The 25868-nt window shown below is 40.5% G+C and overlaps 1 protein-coding gene across 2 annotated transcripts in view; it reads left to right on the forward strand.

Moving 5' to 3' along the window:
• Positions 1 to 25868, forward strand: part of grid2 (glutamate receptor, ionotropic, delta 2) — a 517533-nt gene that overhangs the window by 402192 nt on the left and 89473 nt on the right. For both annotated transcript variants that reach the window (XM_053625025.1, XM_053625026.1), the window contains 2 exons: positions 7501 to 7698; positions 16848 to 17160. In XM_053625025.1, the coding sequence (XP_053481000.1) occupies positions 7501 to 7698; positions 16848 to 17160 (511 nt within the window). The remainder of the gene's footprint in view (positions 1 to 7500; positions 7699 to 16847; positions 17161 to 25868) is intronic.

The following is a 25868-nucleotide window of genomic DNA, read 5'->3' on the forward strand; positions in this document are numbered from 1 at the left end:
ACATTTTGTTAGGATACATGGCATCATGGACTCTTACCAAATACCAACAGATATTAAATGAAAACCTGACTGCCTCTGCCAGAAAGCTTAAAATGGGCCGTGGTTGGATCTTCCAGCAGGACAAATATCCAAAACATACATCAAAATCAACACAAAAATGGTTTACGGACCACAAAATCAAGGTCCTGCCATGGCCATCCCAGTCCCCTGACTTGAAACATATAGAAAACCTGTGGGGTGAACTGAAGAGGAGATTCCACCAGCGTGGACCTTGAAATTTGAAGGGTCTGGAGAGATTCTGTATGGAGGAATGGTCTCAGATCCCTTGGCATGTATTCTCCAACCTCATCAGGCATTATAGGAGAAGACTCAGAGCTGTTATCTTGGCAAAGGGAGGTAGCGCAAAGTATTGACTAAAAGGGTGCCAATAATTGTTGCACACCTATATTTAGCAAAGATATATTTTTGATAAACCTGTGTTTTGTTTGTAATTGTTTGATATCCATGAGAGCAAAGCATTTTTGTGAATATTTTGAACAAACAATCAAAAGGTTAAACAATAAAGACACATTTTCACAGCTTTCTTTGCTCATATTTACCAAGAGTGCCAATATTAGCGGAGGGCAGTGTACAAGCTTGATGAGAGCCTTTCTATACTCCTATATTATATGTCCATTTTTATCTTCTTAAAAGAGACATGAAGTTAAAAAAAAAAGTCTCCGTAATAGAGAATAGTTTCTCTGAAGTGAAAAGGGAAATATAGTCAGCCTAAGCTGATAAACTCCTTCAGGAAGGTTTTTTTTTTTTTTTTTTTTTTTTTTTTTTGCATGATCTTTAGAATTCCTCCAGAGCCATCACAACAGACTGTCAGTTTATTCAGACCTTTTTTTTTTTTCTTTTTTTTTTTTTTTTACAAAACACATTCAGGTTTAAAGGATCAGATTTTTTTTCCAAATCCCATCATGCCCAGTCTTCAAAATAACTGGTATGGTTTGGTTTTAGTAACCGTGTGTACCTCTATCTGTCTAGCTGGGTCAGTCAGTGCAGATGGTCTCCATGATAGAAGCAGTTACTCAGGGCCTTTTCAATCTCTATTCTTACTCGTGCATGTGTGTGTGTGTGTGTGTGTGTGTGTGTGTGTGTGTGTGTGTGTGTGTGGTGATTCGAATGCTGATTTCCATTCTAGTGCTTTTGACAGTATCTCATCATCCCCTGTTCCCACTACAAGCCTGATTCACAGCTGGACAGCTGGAGAAAATGGCTCTATGAACTTTGTAGGAAGATAGACACCTAAGCGTTTTGAAGTTTTTATGCTGTTTAATGTCATAGATGCTGTTCTCTCATGCTGTGTTTAAAACACAATAGTTCATGGTTTGGGTGAAATGATATCTCATGTATGTTATACTTGAGTGTTTATAAAGTAACTAAGAAATTCAATCTACCCTATAGTATGTACAGTTCATTTTTATCATGTGTATCAGGTCAGTATCCATTTAATGGGCATCAGTGCATGTTTATTTATTATGAGACCTTGGAATTATCAGGTTAGGCCTTTACCCCCCGTTTGGTCATTTGCCATTTCCCACCTACTAGCTAGCTTGTGATCTCCTGAGGATAGTGGCATAATGCTTTTCTATTGTTCTGTTGTACGACTGGAGAGCCTAATTGTAAGATATTGATTCATACTTACCCTCAGTAAGTAAGTACTTACCCTCAAAGCAAAAATAGATTCTTGTATTCATTTTGTATACATTTTGTCATTTCTATTTTACACTATTTTAGTGTGAAATCTCTCACATGTGTGTGTAAATAACAGAAAAGTGAGAGAAAAGATTTTAAACAAAATAAACAGTGATTAGAAACAGTAAAGTAAAACATGATTAACGCCAAACGAATCTAAGGAATTCATCCAATGTGGCAGTGAACAAAGCATGGTGAAATAAGCTATACAGAAACATCCCAAGGGAGATAAAGATAAAAATGTAAAGCAAGAAACGAATAAACATCATAAGGCAAGATAAGGAGACTAGATTTAATATGAGATCTGAAGCGGACAAACCCAGGCATGACTAGGCTTCAATATAAAGACACCGATAGGGCTAGATGCTAGACAAGGCAATAGTCTGGCTTATTATTCATTCTGTGTTACAAGCTGTCCTCACTAGGGGGTAGGGCTTTCTGCACAGTAGCCCCTTTACTTTGGAGCTCTATCACACAATCCCTCTGTAACCTTACCTCTGTAGAAGATTTTAAAAACCAACTCAAAACGTCTGGGTTATGCATGTAACCCTGTTCCCTGAGAAGGGAACGAGACGTTGCGTTTAGCATAACACTATTGGAACGCCTCGCGCGCGACCCGCATCTGAAGCTTGTGTAAAATCATGCCTATTTATAGGCCTGCCATGATCAGGTGACATGGCAATTAAGCGCATCGCGTGATATAAATATGGCACCTATGAACCGTGCTATCAGTCTCTATTATCTGAAGCAAAGACACAATTCCAGGTCTGCCCTGATATGACAAAGCTATGCAACGTCTTGTTCCCTTCTCAGGGAACAGGGTTAAATGTGTAACCAAGACGTTCCTTTTCAAAGGGAACTTCGTTGTTGCGTTTAGCATAACACTATGGGAACGAGTATACCCACTCCGTCATACCGAGGGTATGGCCTGTTCAAAAAGACCGAAGCCCGAGGGTCACTGCAAGACACTTGAGCCCGGGGGGAATGAATATCCAGGCTTTAATAATGAATGAATGTGTGTGGCATAGACCACCCTGCAACAGCACACACATCATGTAAGGATACCCCTTTGGACAAAGCCTTCGTGGTGGCGAACGCCCTAGTGGAATGAGCCCTTATACCCAGAGGTGTAGCGAGACCACGCACCTCATAAGCAATAGAGATTGCTTCCAATATCCAATTAGAGATGCGCTGCTTTGACACAGCATCACCTCTACTGTCACCACCAAAGCAGACCAGCAGCTGCTCCAACTTACGCCACTGGCCGGAGAGGTGGACGTAAGTACAGAGAGCCCTTACTGGACACAGCAGGTGCATTCTCTCTTGTTCCAGTGTGGGGAATGGAGGAGGGCAGAAAGCCTGCAACACCACATGGTGGGCAGCCGATGTAGGCACCTCAGGAATATAGTCCGGCATAGGATACAGGAAGGCCTTGGCTAATCCAGGGGCAAAGTCAAGGCAGGAAGGGGCAACAGAGAGAGATTGTAGATCTCCTACTCACTTGAGAGATGTCAGGGCCAGCAGAAGAGCTACCTTTAGTGTCAGAAGTTTCTCAGAGGCTGATTCTAAGGGCTCAAATGGGGCCCCTGACAGACCCAGGACCACAGAAAGGTCCGAGGAAGATATGCGCGGCCTGCAGATCGGCCTCAGCCGCCTGACTCCACACATGAACCTCGAAGTTAGAGGATGTTGCCCCACATAGGCTCCATCAACAGGGGCATGGCTGGCCGAAATGGCAGCAACGTAAACCCTGATTATAGAAGGAGCCCACCCCGCTGAGAAACGTTCTTGTAAGAACTCCAGGACTGTAGCTATTGTGCAGTTCACTGGGTCTAGCTGATGTTCCTCACACCATAAGACAAAAAGCTGCCACTTGAGTGCATACAATTTCCTTGTGGATGGTGCTCTAGCATTTAACATGGTATCTACAACCTCAGTTGTGAGACCAGAATCTATGAGCTGGTGCCCCTCAGGGGCCTGACCCACAGTTTCCATAGTTCTGGCCAATGGTGATAAATCAACCCTGATTGTAGAAGGAGCCCACCCCACTGAGAAATGTTCTTGTAAGAACTCCAGGACTGTAGCTATTGCGCAGTTCACTGGGTCTACAGTGGATCCCTGCAGATGGGAATCTCCCAAGGAGTGCCATCTAGCAGGTATATTATCTCTGAGAACCATATTCGAGCTGGCCAATAAGGTGCTACTAGCAGCAGACATAGACTGTCTTGGCTAACTCTCGCTAGAACTTGTGGGAGCAGAGCGATGGGGGGAAAAGCATACAGATGTGACCTTGGCCACATGTGTACCATGGCATCCAGCCCTATTTATGCGGGAGGAGTGAGGGCGAACCACAGCAGGCCGTGTGTTGTCTCCTCGGAGGCGAACACATGCAGTCCCGCTTGGCCAAACCTCGCCATATGGACTCCACCACTTGTGGATGGAGCCACCAATTCCTGGGCCTCAGCCCCTGCCTCAACAGGATGTCTGCCCCATATTCCCAGAATGTACATTGCACTCACTGACAAACTTTCCTTCTGCCCAGAGAAGAATTAGTTGCGTCTGCCTGAACAGGGGGCACGGACATAATATATGAGACCACCTGTGTGTTGTCTGTAAACACATGATGACCTCTCAAATGAGGAAGAAGGAATTTCAGTGCTAGACATATGGCCCACATTTCTAGGCAATTTATATGCTGCTCCAGATGAGGGTCGCACCAGAGACCGCTGGACCACTGTCCAATACCGTGCTCCAGCCTGTGAGGGAGGTGTCTGTCATTACTGACTTGTGCTAAGGAGACACCCCTAGAGTGTGACCCAAGGCTAAAGACCAGGGACAGTCAAATTCTCAGAGCACGTAGGCATCGCCGTGTGACACTGATTATTCTCAGAGGTTGGACAAAACCCCCAACTTCTCAGCCACCACTGAACGGTCTCCTGTGCAATAGGCCCATAAGCGCCAATAGTCTCCCAAGATCCAGCTTTATCTTGCTCAGTGTTTATAGGATTGACCTACGCATGTTGGGCATAGAAACGCCCTCATCATAGTAGAATCCTTGTAACCCCTAGAAAAGTTGTCCACTGCACTGGGGAAAGCATAATTTTCTGAGTTTCAACCTGAACCCCAAGCTCTTCATGTGGGCGAGAACAACATCTCGATGTTGAACCGCCAGTTCCCTGGATCGTGCTAGAATTAACCAGTCGTCCAGGTAGTTTAGTACACGGATGCCCTGGAGTCACAATGGAGCCAGAGTGACATCCATGCACTTTGTGAAGGTGTGAGGGGATAAAGCTAGTGATATTTCTATGTGGAAATATGCACCTTTTAGATCTATCGTCACAAACCAGTTCTCAAACTGAATCTGTGGAACGATAAGTTTGGGCGTCAGAATCTTGAACCTGTATGTCCGAAGAGTACAGTTCAGATGACGCAGATCTGAAATTGGCCGCATACTCCTATTTTTTGTGGACCAGAAAATAATGGCTGTAAAAAGCTCCCTCCCTCAGGGAACAGGGAACATGTTCTATGGCCCCTTTGTCTAAGAGGGATCTTACTTTATGCACTAACGTCGGGCTCTGGTCTGTGCTGAACCGGGGGGGGGGGGGGGGCACAGAAAACTTGGGACCACCTTGGCTAGGGGAGGCCCTACTGTAGCACTCGGGGCTAACTGCCCTAACAACCTCATGTCCGCGGATACGTCCCTCCACGGCCCCTCAGGACCGCTCTTCTTTGCCTGCTTGTACTTTATGACTATTCTCAGATCAGGCCTAGTAGCAGGCCGTGACTGTGGCTGCCCGGTTCCCCTGGCTGTCTTCAGGGGTTGGCGGGCTGCCATACTCGCCTTCTTGGTCTCCCTCGCACTAGTGCTGGCCCTCGGGTGAACTCGAGACAACAGGGAAGGAACTGGCTGAATGCCGCCATATGTCGAGCTCACTCAGCAGGTCTGCTTGGTAGGCCTGCAACACTGTCATTGTCTGCAGTGACCCACAAGCAAGACTACTACCGGATAGGCCTTGCCCACCAATGCCACGGTGGCCTTACACGGTGGCTTGGATGGCAAAGCCGGCCCCCCTAATTATCTGTGGATCAATGGAGAGAGGTATCTCGCAAGCGCCTCCTCCACCTTCAGCATAGCTAAATAGCCATGCCATTCATTCCCCACAATGGCCGAATAATCCAACATCGTGGGGTTATAAATACGGCTTATGCATGGTTTTCCCCAGAAGCCTGATATTTTGTCATGCGCTTCTAGAAGAAAGGGGAGTTTCTGCAGTGTGAGGGATTTACTTTCACTGGGGAGAAAAAGGCTCATCTACCCTTAGTAATCACTTCAAGCAGCTCTTTATATGCTGCTCTCAGTTTTTAGCACATCCTTCTGGCTCCTCGGAGTCAGAGAGGAATTATTACTATTATTTTTGTGTTTTTTTCCCCCTTTTGGCTTTCCATAGTGGAAGGAGGAGTCGCGAGGCGAGATCCAAAATCCAGCGGAGAGCCGAACCCGGAAGACAGAACAAGAGAGAGAGCAGCGCTCGTCTCCAGCTCCTCTTCCGGAACCATAAGAGAACCCCCGAACCTGAGATGGCTAGCTGCCTCGGCAGCGGCCGGCCCAGATCCGCGAGGCTCTGAAACCCAACTCACTTCGGCTACCGAGAAGAGCGCGAGTCGCAAGCCGAGCTGCTTAATGTAGGCATTACCATGCGCAGCCTCTCGAGGCTGCCATCGCATGCTACACCCCTAGACACTTCACCCAGAAAGTGTGCACTATTCCCTGTGATGAAACGGGAGCAAGCCGTAACACACTTCCTGAATTCTCTCACTCATTTTTCTCTCTCGCATTTCCTTTTTTTTCTTCTCTTTTTTTAAAGGGATAGAACAATTCTGAGATTTTGAGAAAAGATAGCGAGGAAATGAAGCGTCCTTTTGTTTCTTTACACAAACAACTGACATGCAGTCTTTTGTTATCTTCTTTCGAAGATCATAAAAGGCACGGTTCACAGGTGCCATATTTATATCACGCGACGTGCTTAATTACCACATCACCTGATCATGGCAGGCCTATAAATAGGCATGATTTTACACAAGCTTCAGATGCCAGTCGCGCGTGAAAGGCGCTCCCATAGTGTTATGCTAAACGCAACATCGAAGTTCCCTTTGAAAGGGAACCTCTCTTTGTCCAAGGTTTCTGTGGCTCTTAACTGCGCGGTCATGTTTTTTGGGTTTTTTTATTTGTTTTTTGTGTTGTGTAATTTTTGTCTGCTTTCTAATTGCAAAGTGACCTTAAGTGTGTAGAAAGGTGTATAATAATATTTTTAAATAAATTATTGTTGTTATTATTATTATTATTAATAATAATAATAATAATAATAATAATAGTAATAATAGTAATATATACAAGGTTAAAAAAGAGAGAGCATGAGAAAGTATTTACAACACTGTAAAACATGATAGCCCCATTAAGTTATTCTTCTCTTTAACTCCAAGTTATAAGTTTTCACAAATGAAACTTAAAGTAATCCCTTGACTTGGAAAACGTAACTTTTTGAGTTGACACAAATGTAATCTTTCAATCTTTACACTGAGTTTACTCGCGTTTTTAAGGCAACAGGTGAACATTTGTTTCTAAGTTTAACCACCTGAAATGTCTTACAGTGATGGCTTCAACTGACTGCTGGCACTGCTATGATGCAGAGGTCAGTAATTAAGGAAGACAAAGTGTTGGACATTTCAGTGATTTTTAACAATATGTTTTTTTTATTGCAGGAGGAGCCGTTTGTCATGGTGTCCGAGAATGTGTTGGGGAAGCCAAAAAATTATCAGGGATTCGCCATCGATGTATTGGATGCTCTGTCTAATTACCTTGGCTTCAAGTATGAGATCTATTTGGCTCCTGATCACAAATATGGCAGCCAGCAAGCTGATGGAAGCTGGAATGGTCTAATTGGAGAGCTGGTGTTCAAGGTAAAACATTGCTCAGAAGATCAATCCAACAGGTAGAAAACATTATAGTGCTCTATGAAACAAAGCCCAAATCAGATTTGTTGAATACTATAGGTGTATTAGCTTGCTTGTCCTGTGAACTCAGTGTTGAGTCTCCAGAAAAATAGCACAGATTCCCTGTATGCGGATGAACCCAGAGCTGAAATGTTTCCACAGGCCAGGAAACAAAAAGGTAAAAATATTTCAGCAGTCAGGGGTCATCTGAGCATTTTCAGGGCCATTACCCAGCACCACATGCTGCTTTCCATTCTGAGCTTTTGACAGTATCTCTTCAGCTCCACTCTCCACTCTCCCCTGTCCCTACGGCAAGCCTGCTTCTCAACTGGACAGCCAGAAAATAGCCTGTAGCTTATCAAAATTTCCAGCAAGATAAACACAGTGGGCAAATTTTTTTACAGTGGCTTGAAATCAGTGCGATTCACTTAAACCTTAGCATTTTGCTGTTTTTGTCTAGCTTAAACTAGTAATTTGGCTTGCTCTTGGCTTATGTTGTTTGCTGTATGGCAAGAGGGTGAGAGTTGAATGAAGGTCTTTGCTGTGAACTATTCTTAGAGAGTATTAATTCCCTTACATCAGGGAAAGTTGACAGGAAACAATTTTTTTTTTTAAATCAGATTGTTTATCATCGTTTATCATATTAATAATGTTATCTCCATGTTTGCATGGGTTTCCCGTGGGTTCTCCAGTTTCCTCCCACTAAAAACATTCCAGTAGGTGAATAGGTTATGCTAAATTGCCAGTAGATGTGGATGAGTGTGTGAATGTGTGTGTACATTTTGCCCTGCAATGGACTGGTGTCCCATCCTGGTGGAATTCTCCCATCCTCCACCCAGTGTTTCTAGTATAGGCTCCGTATTCCACTGTGACACAGACCAGGATAAAGTAGTGACTGGCTTAATTAATCTCTTTTATTCAACAGTATAAAAATTGACCTGCAGGTTGTACTGCTTCTTTCATTCCATAAAACTGTTGTGAATATTAAACCATAATACTGTATAATATAACTGAAATTATTATTAATACAGCTAATTAATGATATGCCTGCACCTAAATCTAACCTTAAACTCAATAACCAATGCTCTTAGTTTTTCTGTTTTGTTTTGTTTTTATTCTTGTTAAACCGGGACCAACCAAATGACAAAAAAAAAAAAAAGTTTTATTCCCATCCTTGTGGGTAAATTTTGTCCCCACCAATATATAAAACCTCTCTCTCTCTCTCTCTCTCTCTCTCATATAGTACACACACAGTGATATTTTGATATTTCTTTATGCTAGGCAGGCTTAGAACCTCAACTCTATGAATAGCTTTAATATGCCGCAAAAATGACCATTTCTGGCTGTTTAAGCATTTAGCTCTCCTATCAGACCGTGAAATTAGCAAGTTTAGTCAGCTGTGCTCTATTTATGGGTAGAAGGATAAAAATCATCTAGATTCTACTGTTTACCTTAAGTGAGTACAATTTCTGTTTGTTTGTTTGTCTATTTATCCGAACATAAGTTTGAGAAAGCAGTTTGTTAGTGATATGTTTGGGCCAATTTACAAAATCATTATGAGTACCAGATGTGTTCAGATGTGCTTAGTGAGCTCTGGAGAAACGTGTGCAGTATTCCAGTCTTGCATGCAGTGTGATAAAATGGCTATCATTATGACAGATGCAGTGCAGAGAACATTGCTGTAGTTTAAGAAGTTTAGGAAACTAGTAAAATGAGATGCCATAATGTGAGAGAGTAAAAGTGGGAGAACGAAATATTAACTAATACTAATATAAAGTTATTCAATTAAATTAAGTTAAATTACTATTTTCACTTTAGCAATAATGCTACATAGTGCTTGTGCACAATGTAGCATTGTTGTTTTGCCTCAGGTTTAATGGATTTTCACAAATCAAATATACTAATTTTATTAAGGCCCATGTTTACATACTGTAAACAAACAAAACACCAATTTACAATGCTTTTTTTTAAGTGGGCAAATTTTATCTCTACAAAGCATATTATATATTAGAGAACTGATTTAGACCTTGACTCTAGTGCCATGAGCAGGTATTAGGCACAGGAAGCGAACAGTACTACAATCCTGTGCATACACAGAGGTCATCCAGCTCTTCCGTTGCTCTCATAGTGGCCATTCTGGCTAATGAGAGTCAGCCAGGTGAGGCTCAACACTGGCCCAATGATAATGAAAATGGACACTCACACATGCACAGGTGGCTAATGATTCTTGACAGAGCCTCTTACCAGACCCTATAGGTTCTGCTCTTTCTGTCTGCATGCCTGACAACACAGAATGTTCTTGAACTCAAGAAAAAATAGGATGCTGATTTGAATCTGACCATTGTAGATGCAATTTCCATTCAGCAGCAGCCAGTATAGCCTCTAGCTAAAATATAGGCTCCTGTGGTTGTTTGTATGCTTTTCAATCTGATATTCAGATATTATAGTGGTGAAGAAAAATAATTCCCACACCTTGGCACTTCTCTTGATGTGACATGGGGGAAATTTAAATGATTAGAATCGTAACAGTGAACAGTATGTACAGTCATGTGAAAAAATAAGTACACCCCATGGAAATTGTTGACTTTTTGACATATTTGGCCAAGCAAACATTTGATCCACTTTGAAACAGCGTCTATTAATAAAGGTGATACACTCTATCAAATGACACAGAAAATTGACATTTTGTAGTCATTTTTTACAATTGAAATGAACGAAAAACTGTTCCATCACATGGAAAAAGTAAGTACACCCCTACATTTATCAAACCTAAAATTAGAATCAGGTGTTCAAAATTGGGTGCCAGTTATTAGAACCTGCTTAGGGAGTGTAGGTGGAACCTGTCTTATTTATATCGCTCTCATCTAGTGTCTGGTGTTCCCTTTGTTATTGAGGTGTGTGGTGTCATAATGCGAAGATCTAAAGAGTTCTGTAAGGCCTTCAACAAAAAATTTGTTTTCACACTGTAAAGTATGAATTCTGCAGAATATCAAAGAGTGCTTGAAGATAATTTGAGGCCATCTGTCCGAAAGTTGAAGTTGAACCGAAAGTGGACCTTTCAACAGGATAATGATCCTAAGCACACTCGCAAATCCACCAAGGAATGGCTCAAAAAGAAGAAATGGCAGGTTATGGAATAACCTAGTAAAAGATCAGATTTGAATCCCATTGAGATTTTGTGGTTGGATTTTAAACGGGCAGTACATGCAAGAAAACCCTCAAACATCTTGCAAATGAATGAATATTGCATGGAATATTCCAGCAAGACGATGTCAGAGACTGGTGGACAATTACGCAAAACGCTATTTTTTTACGCAAAACGCTATTTTTTATAAGTTATTTCTGTAAAAGGGGCAATACTAGCCTCTGAGGCCAAGGGTTTTTACTTACTTTTTCCACAGAAGAATATCAAATCTTTTGATATTTCTGTTGAATAACTGATTGAAAAAGATCATTCCCTTGTGATTTTGTTCAAGTGTATCAACTTCATTAATAGGCACTGTTTAAAGATGATCAAATGTTTGCTTGTCCAAATACAGTGCATCTGGAAAGTATTCACAGCGCTTCACTTTTTCCACATTTTGTTATGTTACAGCCTTATTGCAAAATGGATTAAATTCAACTTTGGATAAATTTTGTTTTTTATTTTTAATAAATTTGCAAAGATTTCAAACAAACTTCTTTCACGTTGTCATTATGGGGTATTGCTTGTAGAATTTTGAGGAAAATAATGAATTTAATCCATTTTGGAATAAGGCTGTAACATAACAAAATGTGGAAAAAGTGAAGCACTGCGAATACTTTCCGGATGCACTGTATGTCAAAAAAGCCAACAATTTCCATAGGCTGTACTTATTTTTTCCCATGAATCTGTAGTTTGTTTGTTTTTATACACAGTGTATAAATGTGCATTTTCTCTCTCTTATATATATATATATATATATATATATAATATATATTATATATATATATATATATATATATATATATATATATATATTATATATATATATATATATATATATATATATATATATATATATATATATATATACACAGTGAGGGAAAAAAGTATTTGATCCCCTGCTGATTTTGTACGTTTGCCCACTGACAAAGAAATGATCAGTCTATAATTTTAATGGTAGATTTATTTGAACAGTGAGAGACAGAATAACAACAAACAAATCCAGAAAAACGCATGTCAAAAATGTTATAAATTGATTTGCATTTTAATGAGGGAAATATGTATTTGACCCCTCTGCAAAACATGACTTAGTACTTGGTGGCAAAACCCTTGTTGGCAATCACAGAGGTCAGACGTTTCTTGTAGTTGGCCACCAGGTTTGCACACATCTCAGAAGGGATTTTGTCCCACTCCTCTTTGCAGATCTTCTCCAAGTCATTAAGGTTTCGAGGCTGACGTTTGGCAACGCGAACTTTCAGCTCCCTCCACAAATTTTCTATGGGATTAAGGTCTGGAGACTGGCTAGGCCACTCCAGGACCTTAATGTGCTTCTTCTTGAGCCACTCCTTTGTTGCCTTGGCCGTGTGTTTTGGGTCATTGTCATGCTGGAATACCCATCCACGACCCATTTTCAATGCCCTGGCTGAGGGAAGGAGGTTCTCACCCAAGATTTGACGGTACATGGCCCTGTCCATCGTCCCTTTGATGCGGTGAAGTTGTCCTGTCCCCTTAGCAGAAAAACACCCCCAAAGCATAACGTTTCCACCTCCATGTTTGACGGTGGGGATGGTGTTCTTGGGGTCATAGGCAGCATTCCTCCTCCTCCAAACACGGCGAGTTGAGTTGATGGCAAAGAGCTCCATTTTGGTCTCATCTGACCACAATACTTTCACCCAATTGTCCTCTGAATCATTCAGATGTTCACTGGCAAACTTCAGACGGGCATGTATATGTGCTTTCTTGAGCAGGCGGACCTGCTGGCGCTGCAGGATTTCAGTCCTTCACGGCGTAGTGTGTTACCAATTGTTTTCTTGGTGACTATGGTCCCAGCTGCCTTGAGATCATTGACAAGATCCTCCCGTGTAGTTCTGGGCTGATTCCTCACTGTTCTCATGATCATTGCAACTCCACAAGGTGAGATTTTGCATGGAGCCCCAGGCCGAGGGTGATTGACAGTTCTTTTGTGTTTCTTCCATTTGCGAATAATCGCACCAACTGTTGTCACCTTCTCACCAAGCTGCTTGGCAATGGTCTTGTAGCCCATTCCAGACTTGTGTAGGTCTACAATCTTGTCCCTGACATCCTTGGAGACCTCTTTGGTCTTGGCCATGGTGGAGAATTTGGAATCTGATTGATTGATTGCTTCTGTGGACAGGTGTCTTTTATACAGGTAACAAGCTGAGATTCTGGCTCCCAGGTGTCTTTTATACAGGTAACATGCTGCTAATCTCAGCTCATTACCTGTATAAAAGACACCTGGGAGAAGTCTTTCTGATTGAGAGGGGGTCAAATACTTATTTCCCTCATTAAAATGCAAATCAATTTATAACATTTTTGACATGCGTTTTTCTGGATTTTTTTGCTGTTATTCTGTCTCTCACTGTTCAAATAAACCTACCATTAAAATTATAGACTGATCATTTCTTTGTCAGTGGGCAAACGTACAAAATCAGAAGGGGATCAAATACTTTTTTCCCTCACTGTATATATATATATATATATATATATATATATATATATATATATATATATATAAAATGTGTGTGTGTGTATACAGTATCTCACAAAAGTGAGTACACCCCTCACATTTTTATAAATATTTGATTATATCTTTTCTTGTGACAACACTGAAGAAATGACACTTTGCTACAATGTAAAGTAGTGAGTGTACAGCTTATATAACAGTGTAAATTTGCTGTCCCCTCAAAATAACTCAACACACAGCCATTAATGTCTAAACCACTGGCAACAAATTTGAGTACACCCCTCAGTGAAAATGTCCAAATTGGGCCTAAAGTGTCAATATTTTTGTGGCCACCATTATTTTCCAGCACTGCCTTAACCCTCTTGGGCATGGAGTTCACCAGAGCTTCACAGGTTGCCACTGGAGTCCTCTTCCACTCCTCCATGACGACATCACAGAGCTGGTGGATCTTAGAGACCTTGTGCTCCTCCACCTTCTGTTTGAGGATGCCCCACAGATGCTCAATAGGGTTTAGGTCTGGAGACATGCTTGGCCAGTCCATCACCTTCACCCTCAGCTTCTTTAGCAAGGCAGTGGTCGTCTTGGAGGTGTGTTTGGGGTCTTTATCATGCTGGAATACTACATAATCATCATGCTCTGCTTCAGTATGTCACAGTACATGTTGGCATTCATGGTTCCCTCAATGAACTGTTGCTCCCCAGTACCGGCAGCACTCATGCAGCCCCAGACCATGACACTCCCACCACCATGCTTGACTGCCGGCACTTGTCTTTGTACTCCTCACCTGGTTGCCGCCACACACACTTGACACTATCTGAGCCAAATAAGTTTATCTTGGTCTCATCAGACCACAGGACATGGTTCCAGTAATCCATGTCCTTAGTCTGCTTGTCTTCAGCAAACAGTTTGTGGGCTTTCTTGTGCATCATCTTTAGAAGAGGCTTCTTTCTGGGACGACAGCCATGCAGACCAATTTGATGAAGTGTGCGGCATATGGTCTGAGCACTGACAGGCTGACCCCCCACCCCTTCAACCTCTGCAGCAATGCTGGCAGCACTCATACATCTATTTCCCAAAGACAACCTCTGGAAATGCCGCTGAGCACGTGCACTCAACTTCTTTGGTTGACCATTGCGAGACCTGTTCTGAGTGGAACCTATCCTGTTAAACCGCTGTATGGTCTTGACCACCATGCTGCAGCTCAGTATCAGGGTCTTGGCAATCTTCTTATAGCCCAGGCCATCTTTATGTAGAGCAAAAATTCTTTTTTTCAGATCCTCAGAGAGTTCTTTGCCATGAGGTGCCATGTTGAACTTCCAGTGACCAGTATGAGGGAGTGTGAGGGCGATGACACCAAATTTAACACACCTGCTCCCCATTCACACCTGAGACCTTGTAACACTAACAAGTCACATGACACCGGGGAGGGAAAATGGCTAATTGGGCCCAATTGGACATTTTCACTTAGGGGTGTACTCACTTTTATTGCCAGTGGTTTAGACATTAATGGCTGTGTATTGAGTTATTTTGAGGGGACAGCAAATTTACACTGTTACACAAGCTGTACACTCACTACTTTACATTGTAGCAAAGTGTCATTTCTTCAGTGCTTAATATTTGTAAATCAAATATTTACAAAAATTTGAGGCATGTACTCACTTTTGTGAGATACTGTGTGTGTATATATATATATATATATATATATATATATATATATATATATATATATATGTGTGTGTGTGTGTATAAAATATAGTTTCACAGAGCAATAAGTTTTTGAAATGGGTGATAGGTGTTGGATAAATTTTTTACTTCAATAAAATAACTAAATAAATATAAAAATATAAAACTGTGTGTGTGTGTGTGTGTGTATATATATATATATATACACACATTTGGGTTTGAGATCTGAATACGAGACGATAGTTAAGAATTTCAGCTTTCATTTCCTCATATATACATATAGATGTATTAAACAATTTAGAACATGGCGCCTTTTATTTGAACCCACCTATTTTTGTCAAGTGATCAAAAATATTGGAACATGCGACTGATTGGTGTTTCTTGCTGCCGAGGTGTGCCCTATTAGATTGTTTAAAGAATTAACAGCTCTGAACATCTACTCTTGGTTTGAGCACTAGGTTTTGTCTGTGAAGACAGCATTTGTTGTTAAAAAAGGATAAACCAACATGAAAAAAACTGAGAAAAGATGGAAAATCAAAGCAGAGACATTGCTCAAACTTTGGGCATAGCCAATGCAACAATTTGTCTTGAAAAAGAATAAAAGAGGAAAAAAACACTGGTGTTGTAACAACCAGACATGGAACAGGTCAGCCAAGGGAAACAACACCAGTTGAAGACATTAACATTTTGAGAGCTGTGACGAAAACCCCCCAAAACAACAGTTAGTGACATCAACAACCTCCACAGGGCAGAAAACAATCTGTCATCCAATTTAAAGAGAAATGCATCCAATCTAATTGGGAGGAACTTCATCATGCAGCAATACAATGACCCAAAAAGCACTGCCAAACCAACAAAGGACTTCATCAGGGTGAGAAAGGGAGAAGAAGAAGAAGAAGAAATAGAAGGCTTTATTTGTCACATATACATTACAGCACAGTGAAATTCTTTTTTTCGTATATCCCAGCTTGTTAGGAACTCTGAGTCAGAGCGCAGGGTGAACCATTATACGGCACCCCTTGAGCAGTGAGGTTTAAGGGCCTTGCTCAAGGGCCCAACAGTGGCAGTTGGGCAGTGCTGGGGCTTGAACGCCTGACCTGAAGGATGAAACTCCCTGAAACAAACAGCAACTGAAAGAGGCTGCAGTAAAAGCCATGGAAAAGAATCACACAAAAAAAGTGATGTCATTGGGTCACTAGCCTGATCCAGTTATTGCAAATAAGGGATGTGCAACCAAATATTCACTGCTATTCACTTGAATTTACTTTAAGGCTTATCTATTCCTATACTTTTACTCACCTAAAAATTGAGTGGTCTGACACAAACGGTGCCATGTTTTAAGTTGTTTAACACATCTAGATGTAAATATCAGAAAATCAAAGCTGAAATTCTGATCTATTGTCTCATATTCATCTTTTGATCTCAAACCCAAATGTCTTTAATGTATAGCAAAAACGATAGAATTGGCCTTGCTGTTCCCGTACTTTCAGAGGGGACTGTAGATTGATAGATACACAGAGAGAGATTATTCTATTATTATTATTATTATTATTATTATTATTATTATTATACAAGGTTACAGTTAATAGCAAAAAAAAAAAAATTCAATAAAATAATCAACAAAATACACATACACATGCACTTAAAGCATGTAAAAGCATTTAAATAGTCTGAACTTAGTCTGGATATGTGTTTAATATATGTAGGTTTTATGTGTCTTTCTGTGCTGCGTGCATGAACCAGAGTTTGTTTGTGCTCCTTTAGAGAGCAGACGTGGGGATCTCAGCTCTGACCATCACACCTGAGCGAGAGAGTGTAGTGGATTTCACCACACGTTACATGGACTACTCAGTGGGCGTGCTGCTGAAGAAAGCTGAGCGCACGGTAGACATGTTTGCCTGCCTGGCGCCATTCGACCTGTCGCTGTGGGCGTGCATTGCTGGCACTGTGCTCCTTGTAGGCACGCTGGTGTACCTGCTCAACTGGCTCAACCCACCACGGCTTCCCATGGGCTCTGTGTCCTCTACCACTCTCTATAACTCCATGTGGTTTGTCTACGGCTCCTTCGTGCAGCAGGGTGAGTGGCCTGGCTTGGTCTACTGCTTGTATATGGTTGTGTGGGTGGGTGGGGGTTTTTTTTGGTGGTTTTTTTTTTTAGAAGATGAAAATAAGCCAAACCAATATCAGCTGTGCAAAGTTTTAAGGTCAGTTACAGTATCTGTGACTTTCCTCCTAATGTCTGATGGTATGCTAGAATTTGATCTTCAAAATATTTAATCTCAGAGCAAGTAAGCTGGTTAAGTATAGAGAAAACTACTAAATGCTAACTGCTAGAGAGATAAATGCTGCTGTATGTAGCTATAAACTCCAGTATAAAATATGTCCTAATACTGAAGCATTTAATAAGCTATTAAAGTAGTATTTCAAGCAAGATAACATGCAAAATGGTAAGATTTTTTGTTAATTTACATCTTGTTCCTCAAACTATCAATTAAAGGTATGAACCCCCCCCCCCACATGCTAGCTGAGATGCTTGGTGGTGTTGTCTTTAGTGGTATTTAGTGATGGATTGTCAGCCCACATTTTCAGTGTGTACTGTCTCCTACTGTAAAGGTGTTGTAGCTGTCTCTTTTGTAGATGTAACAGTGGGGTTCATTCAGTAAACGTCAACTAGAGAAATAGGGAAAGAGGAAATGTACACCAAAGAGGAAATGTTTGCTGTGAAAAATTATGTCATATGATATACCTTGTAATGAGGAAGCATAAAAAATAAGCTAGCGGCTGGTGTATTGCCAAAGCAAAGAAGAAACAGCACACACAGTTAGCTTTATGGTTGCATCTAAATATTCATTAAAATATTTTGCAGATGTCGAGCAGCAGGAGGCTTTATTTTGCAAAACAAACATGGACAGCTTCTCTGAAAATCAGTAAACTGTCTGATTCCATCAGCTAATGATTATAATGACGATAATGATATATTCTAATTGCTCCCTTATATACGTAGCTATCTGTCTTCGTCTTGTAATTTTCATCTTTTTCAAAACGCAGTCAGTTCGACAAATGCAGTTCATTAATGCTTCCGTGAACTTGAGTCAAAACAATGATGCAATTTGTTCAGGCTTTGAGAAACTTCTAAATGAGACTAATTGCAGCCAATTTAATACAGTATGATGCCACAAGATCGGTAAATGCTTACACAGCCGTGAAACTGCATTCACACATACAGCCCACAAGTGCACATATAGGACACTTTATATGTGCCTGTAGTGTTTTCAGCAATTCCTGATCCCCCTGTGCTTTTCACTCCTGGAGAGGAAAGAATTGATTTTGTATTTGTAAGTGCTCAAAAACTGTTCAGATGGAAAGTGTCGATGATGACCGAGATATAGTGTTTGCTACAGCACTGTCACTTGCAGCAGAGGAAAGAAATAGAATGAAAATGTATTCATGACTTATTTCTCTATTTCTCCATCTGATTCTTTTTTCACCTTTTTATTAATGGAGCTCTGGACAAATAAGGCCTCTCTCTCTCTCTGAAATGAGTGTGGAGAGCGAAATAAGTGGCTGGAATGATGTCAAAAGTGATGACTCACTTTTCTCTGACTACAGCACACATTTCACACACACTGCTGTCCCTTTTTCTAATTTCTTTAGTCTTTTAAACAATCATCTACCGGATCTATGCTTCAGTGACACCTGAAATGTCATGTAATGTTTGAGTTCAGCCACATTTGTCGAACTTGTTTTTATTGTCGTTGATGTTTCTTGTTGGAAATGTTGACCTTCTGAAAAGAATGTTAATTTATGCACTCAATACTTATTTAGGGCTTCTTTTGCACAAATTACTGCGTCGATCCGGCATGGCATGGAGGCAATCAGCCTGTGGCACTGCTGAGGTGTTATGGAAGCTCAGGTTCTTTGATAGTGGCCTTCAGCTTATCTGTATTGTTGGGTCTGGTGTCTCTTATAGATTCTCTATAGGGTTCAGGTCAGGCGAGTTGGCTCTCCAATCAAGCACAGTAATATCAGGGTCAGCAAACCAGTTACTATTAGTTTTGGCACTGTGGGCAGGTGCCAATTCCTGCTAGAAAAGGAAATCAGCATCTCCATAAAGCTTGTCAGCAGATGGAAGCACGAAGTGCTGTAAAATCTCCTGGTAGACGCTGCATTGACTCTCGACTTGAATAAACACAGTGGACAAACAGCAGCAGATGACATGGCACAACAAATCATCAATGACTGTGGAAATTTCACACTGGACTTCAAGCAACTTGGATTCTGTGCCTCTCCACTCTTCCTCCAGACTCTGTACTGAACCAGACTGAGAGGTTAAAGGATCAGGAAAGCTTTGCAGGTGTTTTGAGTTAATTAGCTGATTAGAGCACTTCTCAGGTCAACATTTCTCTATTATAAATTCTAATATTTTGAGATACTGGATTTTTAATTTCCATGAGCTGTAAACCGTAATCATCAAGATTAAAAATAAAAAAAAGGCTTGAAATATTTCACTTTAAGTGTAATGAATCTATAATATATGAAAGTCCACTTTTTAATTAAATTTAAGGAAAAATAATAATTTACTTTTCAACGATATTTTTTGTGATGCACCTGTATATACTAAGCAAAAAATGAAACATCCCTTTTTCAGGAGACTGTATTTTAAAGATAACTTTGTCAAATCCAAATAAGCTTTACATATCTTTATTGGAAAGGGTTTAAACTATGTTTTTCATGCTTGTTCAATGAGCAATAAACAATTATTGCATATGCACCTGTGGAACAGTCTGTAAGACACGAACAGTTTACAGGTGGTAGGCAATTAAGGTCACAGTTACAATAACTTAGGACACTAAAGAGACCTTTCTACTGACTCTGAAAAACACCAGAAGAAAGATGTCTAGGGTTCTTGCTCACCTGCCTGAACATGCCATAGGCCTGCTGCAAGGAGGCATGAGGACTGCAGATGTGGCCAGAGCAATAAACTGCAACGTCTGCAATGTAAGACTTTGGTCATCTGGTGCAGTCCATGAGGATGAGATGCACTGTAGTACTTAAAGCAGCTGGAGGCCACAACACATACTGACAGTTACTTTTGATATGCCCCCCCCCCCCCCCGTTCAGGGACTCATTATTTCATTTCTGTTGGTCAAATGTCTGTGAAACTTGTTCAGATTGTGTCTCAGTTGTTGCAGGTTTTTATGTTGATACAAATATTTCTACATGTTAAGAAATTTGCTGGAAATAAAATCTAAGAGGATGTTTTATATATATATATATATATATATATATATATATATATATATATATATATATATATATATATATATATATATATATATATATATATATTCAATATGCCTGGTGGGACTACTTTGAGTTTATTTATATTTTGCTTGTCTCTGAGTTATCAGGGTAAAGTCTTTAATATTTAAAATCAGCAAGCCAATTTGTGCACAAAGTTTTGTCGGCTAGAGGTATCCTTTGACTTGACAGTGCTGCATTACAATAAAAAGCATAATTTGATAAATATAAGGTAAGGAAACCTAAAAATGCTGTTGTTTTTTTAAATAGCCCTTTTGGTTATCAGAAATAATAAATAAATAAATAAATAAATAAAAGAAATACTGGACATAAAAGAAGGATGTTTCCATGTAAGCAAATGGGAACTGTGAGATGTCACATCCTATGATGAATTGGTGTCTGATGTCTTTTTTTTACAGTTCAAGGCCCGAATTTCTATATTTGTATAGCATTTACAATACAATACCTCCTCCAACACACAAACACACACACACACACATTTCCACACACCCCTTTTCAGTCAGTTTTCTTTTTAACCATGTTGAATGACATAACCTTATTGGCAGATGCAAAACCTTACTGCTAGATGGTCTTATGTATATTTACCATCCATGTTCTATTTAATGTTAACTGTTGAGGGCTGGAAAGGAGAAAATCTGTATCCGTAGCTAACCAAATCTGAAGTTAAGAGAGAGAGAGAGAGAGAGAGAGAGAGAGAGAGAGAGAGATGTAGACGGGAGGGTAATTAAGACTGTCAGTGGAATGTGATAAGTGTTTAAGTGCATGAAGGTCAAACTTGTAAATAGCTTATATTCTGTTCTGTGAAACACTTGTGACACAGCCTGGGGTGTACACTTATACATATGGCTACACTCCTGTGTCTGTCTATCAGAGCATCATTGCTCCTACACCTGCATACATTTCAAGTACCCATAATACACCCAAGCCCTGATTTACTAATATCCCAAAGAAATAGTGCTAATTTACATGTGCAATTAGAGCAATTGTGTATGCAGTTAGTGATTGTGTTGCGGGTGATTTACAACAAAAATTATGTGAATAATGTCACATGTAAGGAGGAGAAGGAACCAATATTTAAATGAGGCTTTGGCATGTTTTGTTCCAGAACAGTGTCACACATGCAGAATTACACCTCAAGCACTTGCTGATTAAAAGCAGTGAGTTATGTTGAAAAACTGTTCAATATACAATATTAATGTAAAATAAATGTGCATTATTTTCATAACTTATATGTGGATTTAAAACTTTTCATAGGCTTACGGTGAATACAATTGTCATTGGACAAGAAATGTACGGTGCATCTTAAATATGAAACCAGCTTTACCAATAATTTAGGAAAACGTTCTTATAATTTTGGGATACCAAGGCTGTAAAGGACAGGACTTGGAAGAATGTTGAAGAGCCACATGCATAAGGTTTATTAACAATTCCAGAACATAATCCTTTAAAAAAAAAAAAAAAAAGGTGAAGGGCCAAAAGACAAATATTCACTGAAAACAACAAGGCCAAATCAGTGATCCAAAGACAGAAAATGGTTAGGGGCATGGTAGAATTACAGAAATTAGGTAGTTGGCAATATTTATTATGTTCTTATATATGGTAAACCAGAGTGTTACTAAGAAGTGAGTGTGGAAGGAGATTCCTTATCTGAGGATTCCTTAGGAGGTGTAATCTCCTGGATATGTTATAGAGAAATCATTTCAATCAATTGTATTATTACTGAGGCTGAGTAAATTATATAATTTTGTCTTTAAATAGAGAAAGCATGTTTCTAAAATTAAAGCTTTGGTCATATTCATTTGAGTACACACCCACTGTAGTGACTTTCAGGTTTGGTTAATGGGCGGCTATGGCTCGGGTGACTCGTAGGGTTGCCGGTTCCAGGCCCACATGACTCCACATGCCGAAGTGTCCTTGGGCAAGACCCCAAGTTGCTCCCAATGGCAAGTTTGCACCTTGCATGGCAGCTCTGCTACCATTGGTGTATGAGTGTGTGTGTGTGAATGGGTGAATGAGAACCAGTGTAAACCACTTTGGAACCACTAAGGTTAAAAAAGCACTATATAAGAGCAGACCATTTACCATTTCCATTTAATCACACCGTGGGTGAATTGACCGCACCCTTTCTGTACTGGTCCTTTCTGTAGAGTAGATGGCAAACACAAAATGAACAATATGTTTTATTCTGCTTGTTTCACATACTCACTAGAGTGTTAGCCTCTCACTAATACACATTTTTCTTTTTGTCTTCTTGTTTCTCTGTCGCATTCACTTTCACACACACGCAAAACATGAGCGCATTAAGTACAGATCCACAGGTATTGTAAATCCTTTCATCACCACTTTCCACTGCTACTCTCCTCAATTTCTTTCTTTCATCCAACCCTTCAGTGTGCTCCCTATCATTCCTTTCTTGCTCTACCACATTTGAAATATGAAAAAAACATAACATCCTCCTTCGCTCTGACAATGTAGATGTCTGTCCTACTCTTTTTCTTCCCCAGCGTTATTCTTCACACTTGATTTCATATTGAGGCAGGACATTTTTAATGGTTTTGTAGAAGGCTTTTTTAGTCCAGCATTTAAAGCAAGATTGAAAAGAAGAGAGTCCAAATATGGTGATGTTTTTCCTCCTGGCCCTTCCCCTTATCGCTGATAGACAGAAGGGTCTCTACCCTGGTGTAGAGAATTCTCAGTGACAATTTCCTCTGTCCGCTATAAGCTTTAATCTGTTCAGCCACTGGGCCAACACAGCAAAACCCACCCTGAGGTTTGAACAATAGTAATGGTAATGTTTAGACTGCAACAGAAGACAAAAAAATACAAGAATTGCCATTATATTTGCCTGGTCTTATGACTGAGAATCCCACTACAGTCCAGTAGTGGACTGCTTTCACGCAGTCCAACTCATAATTACAACTGACACTTCTGGTCTGGTTAGCTTCCCGGTATGCGTTGCAAAGTCACTGACCTTACAGACACAGCTGCTGGATGCAGAGGATGAGAAAGGTGACTGCAGACTGGAATGAGCCGATTGCTTTCAGCTGTCACAGCATGTGCTGCAAAAAGCAGGCTGATATCAGTTTCATCGAGTGGAAGGGCATCTAATTGGGATAACATTAAAAAAAACATCGCAAAAAGATGCAAAATATCCGTTTTTAATTCTACTTCCTGAAAAAGCACAACATTACTTTTTTTTTTTAGAAGGTCAGTATTGCAGTTCTGGCATGTCAAGTTATCCTTGTTTCTTTAGAAAAGATTGGAATCATATTATTAAACCAACATGCAACCAAAGTTCTCAGTCCCCTAAATGCTAGATTGTTGCCATAGTTACTTCTCACGTGGACCTGTAGCTCATTATTGCTTTCTCTATTTAAGCACCAACATCTGCAGCACTTCTTATTGTTAATTACAAATGTTGTTATTCTATAGTATGGTGGTATATAATATACCACTGCATTCTGATTGGTCAGAAGGTGCTGATTAATTTTCTAGAACAGGGTGGCTCTGACAATAGTGCTGGCTGCAAGACAAATTCACAGTTATATAATTATGTGCTTGTTCTAATACATTATCTTTTCTACAGTAACTTACTCTCAAGGACTTGTACACTCACAATTTTATATTATATGTTATATTAGCTGTTCTGGAGAAGGTTTCTCTAAGGTGATTTTTATTTAACATGAACATTTTTTTTTACATTCTCTATCTCAAAACATGGAGGCGTACTGTTTATTAGTGCTATGACTAGTCATTATTGTGATAATTGACTAGTCTATAGATATTTTTCTATTAGTTGGTTGGATTGTTTAATGAATACATTAAATACCAAAACAAATGTATACCATTAATATTTCCAGCATTTCAGTCAAATGCAATGCATGATACCCTCTTTTAAACAAAAATCTAATTCTTGTAAAGTATATATTGATTTCATATAGAGTGCTGTGAAAAAGTATTTTTTTTTCCTGATTTCTTCTGTTTTTGTGTATATCTCATACTAAATTGTTTCAGAAATTAAAACAAAATCTAAGATAAAATCAAAGGCAACCTGAGTAAACACAAAATACAGTTTTTAAATGATTATGTTATATATTGATCCAAAAAAGTTATCCAATACCAACTGGGCCTGTGGAAAATGTATTTGACCCCATAGTTACTAATTCCCCAAATCTATGAAACTGTGTTCATTTTGGGGTTCAGCTGGACTAGACACAACCAGGCCTGATTACTGCAAACACTGTTCAATCAAATCAACACTTAAATAGAACTTTTTCAACAGCATGAAGTTGGTTAAAAGGTCTTACCCAGTAACACACTATGCCAAACTTGAAAGAAATTCCAGAAATGGTGAGGAAAAAGGTGATTGAAATACATCTTCCAACTTACGGTGGACGTAAGTTCAGAGAGCCCTTACTGGACACAGAAGGTGCATTCTCTCTTGTTCCGGTGTGGGGAATGGAGGAGGGCAGAAAGCCTGCAACACCACAGGGTGGGAAGCCGATGTAGGCACCTTAGGAATATAATCCGGCATAGGATACAGGAAGGCCTTGGCTAATCCAGGGGCAAAGTCAAGGCAGGAAGGGGAAACAGAGAGAGCTTGTAGATCTCCTACTCGCTTGAGAGATGTCAGGGCCAGCAGAAGAGCTACCTTTAGAGTCAGAAGTTTCTCAGAGGCTGACTCTAAGGGCTCAAATGGGGCACCTGACAGACTTTTCAGGACCACAGAAAGGTCCCAGGAAGGTATGTGCGGCCTGCAGATCGGCCTCAGCCGCCTGACACCACGCATAAACCTCGAAGTTAGAAGCTGTTGCCCCACAGAGGCTCCATCAACAGGGGCGTGGCTGGCCGAAATGGCGGACACATAAACCCTGATTGTAGAAGGAGCCCACCATGCTGAGAAATGTTCTTGTAAGAACTCCAGGACTGTAGCTATTGTGCAGTTCACTGGGTCTACAGTGGATCCCTGCAGATGGGAATCTCCCAAAGAGTGCCACCTAGCAGGGATATTAACTTTGAGAACCATATTCGAGCTGGCAAATAAGGTGCTACTAGCAGCAGACATAGACTGTCTTGGCGAACTCTCGCTAGAACTTGTGGGAGCAGAGTGATGGGGGGAAAAGCATACAAATGTGACCTCGGCCACATGTGCACCATGGCGTCCAGTCTTATTTGTGCGGGAGGAGTGAGGGTGAACCACAGCGGGCCGTGTGTTGTCTCCTCGGAGGCGAACACATGCAGTCCCGCTTGGCCAAACCTCACCATATGGACTCCACCACTTGTGGATGAAGCCACCAATTCCTGGTCCTCAGCCCCTGTCTCAACAGGATGTCTGCCTCCATTTTCCCAGAATGTACATTGCACTCACTGACAAACCTTCCTTCTGCCCAGATAAGAATTAGTTGTGCCTGCCTGAACAGGGGGCATGGACATAATCCTCCCTGGTGGTCAATGTTTGAGACC

Source organism: Ictalurus furcatus, chromosome 5 (genome assembly GCF_023375685.1).
Source record: "Ictalurus furcatus strain D&B chromosome 5, Billie_1.0, whole genome shotgun sequence".
NCBI classification, from domain to species: Eukaryota; Metazoa; Chordata; class Actinopteri; order Siluriformes; family Ictaluridae; genus Ictalurus; species Ictalurus furcatus.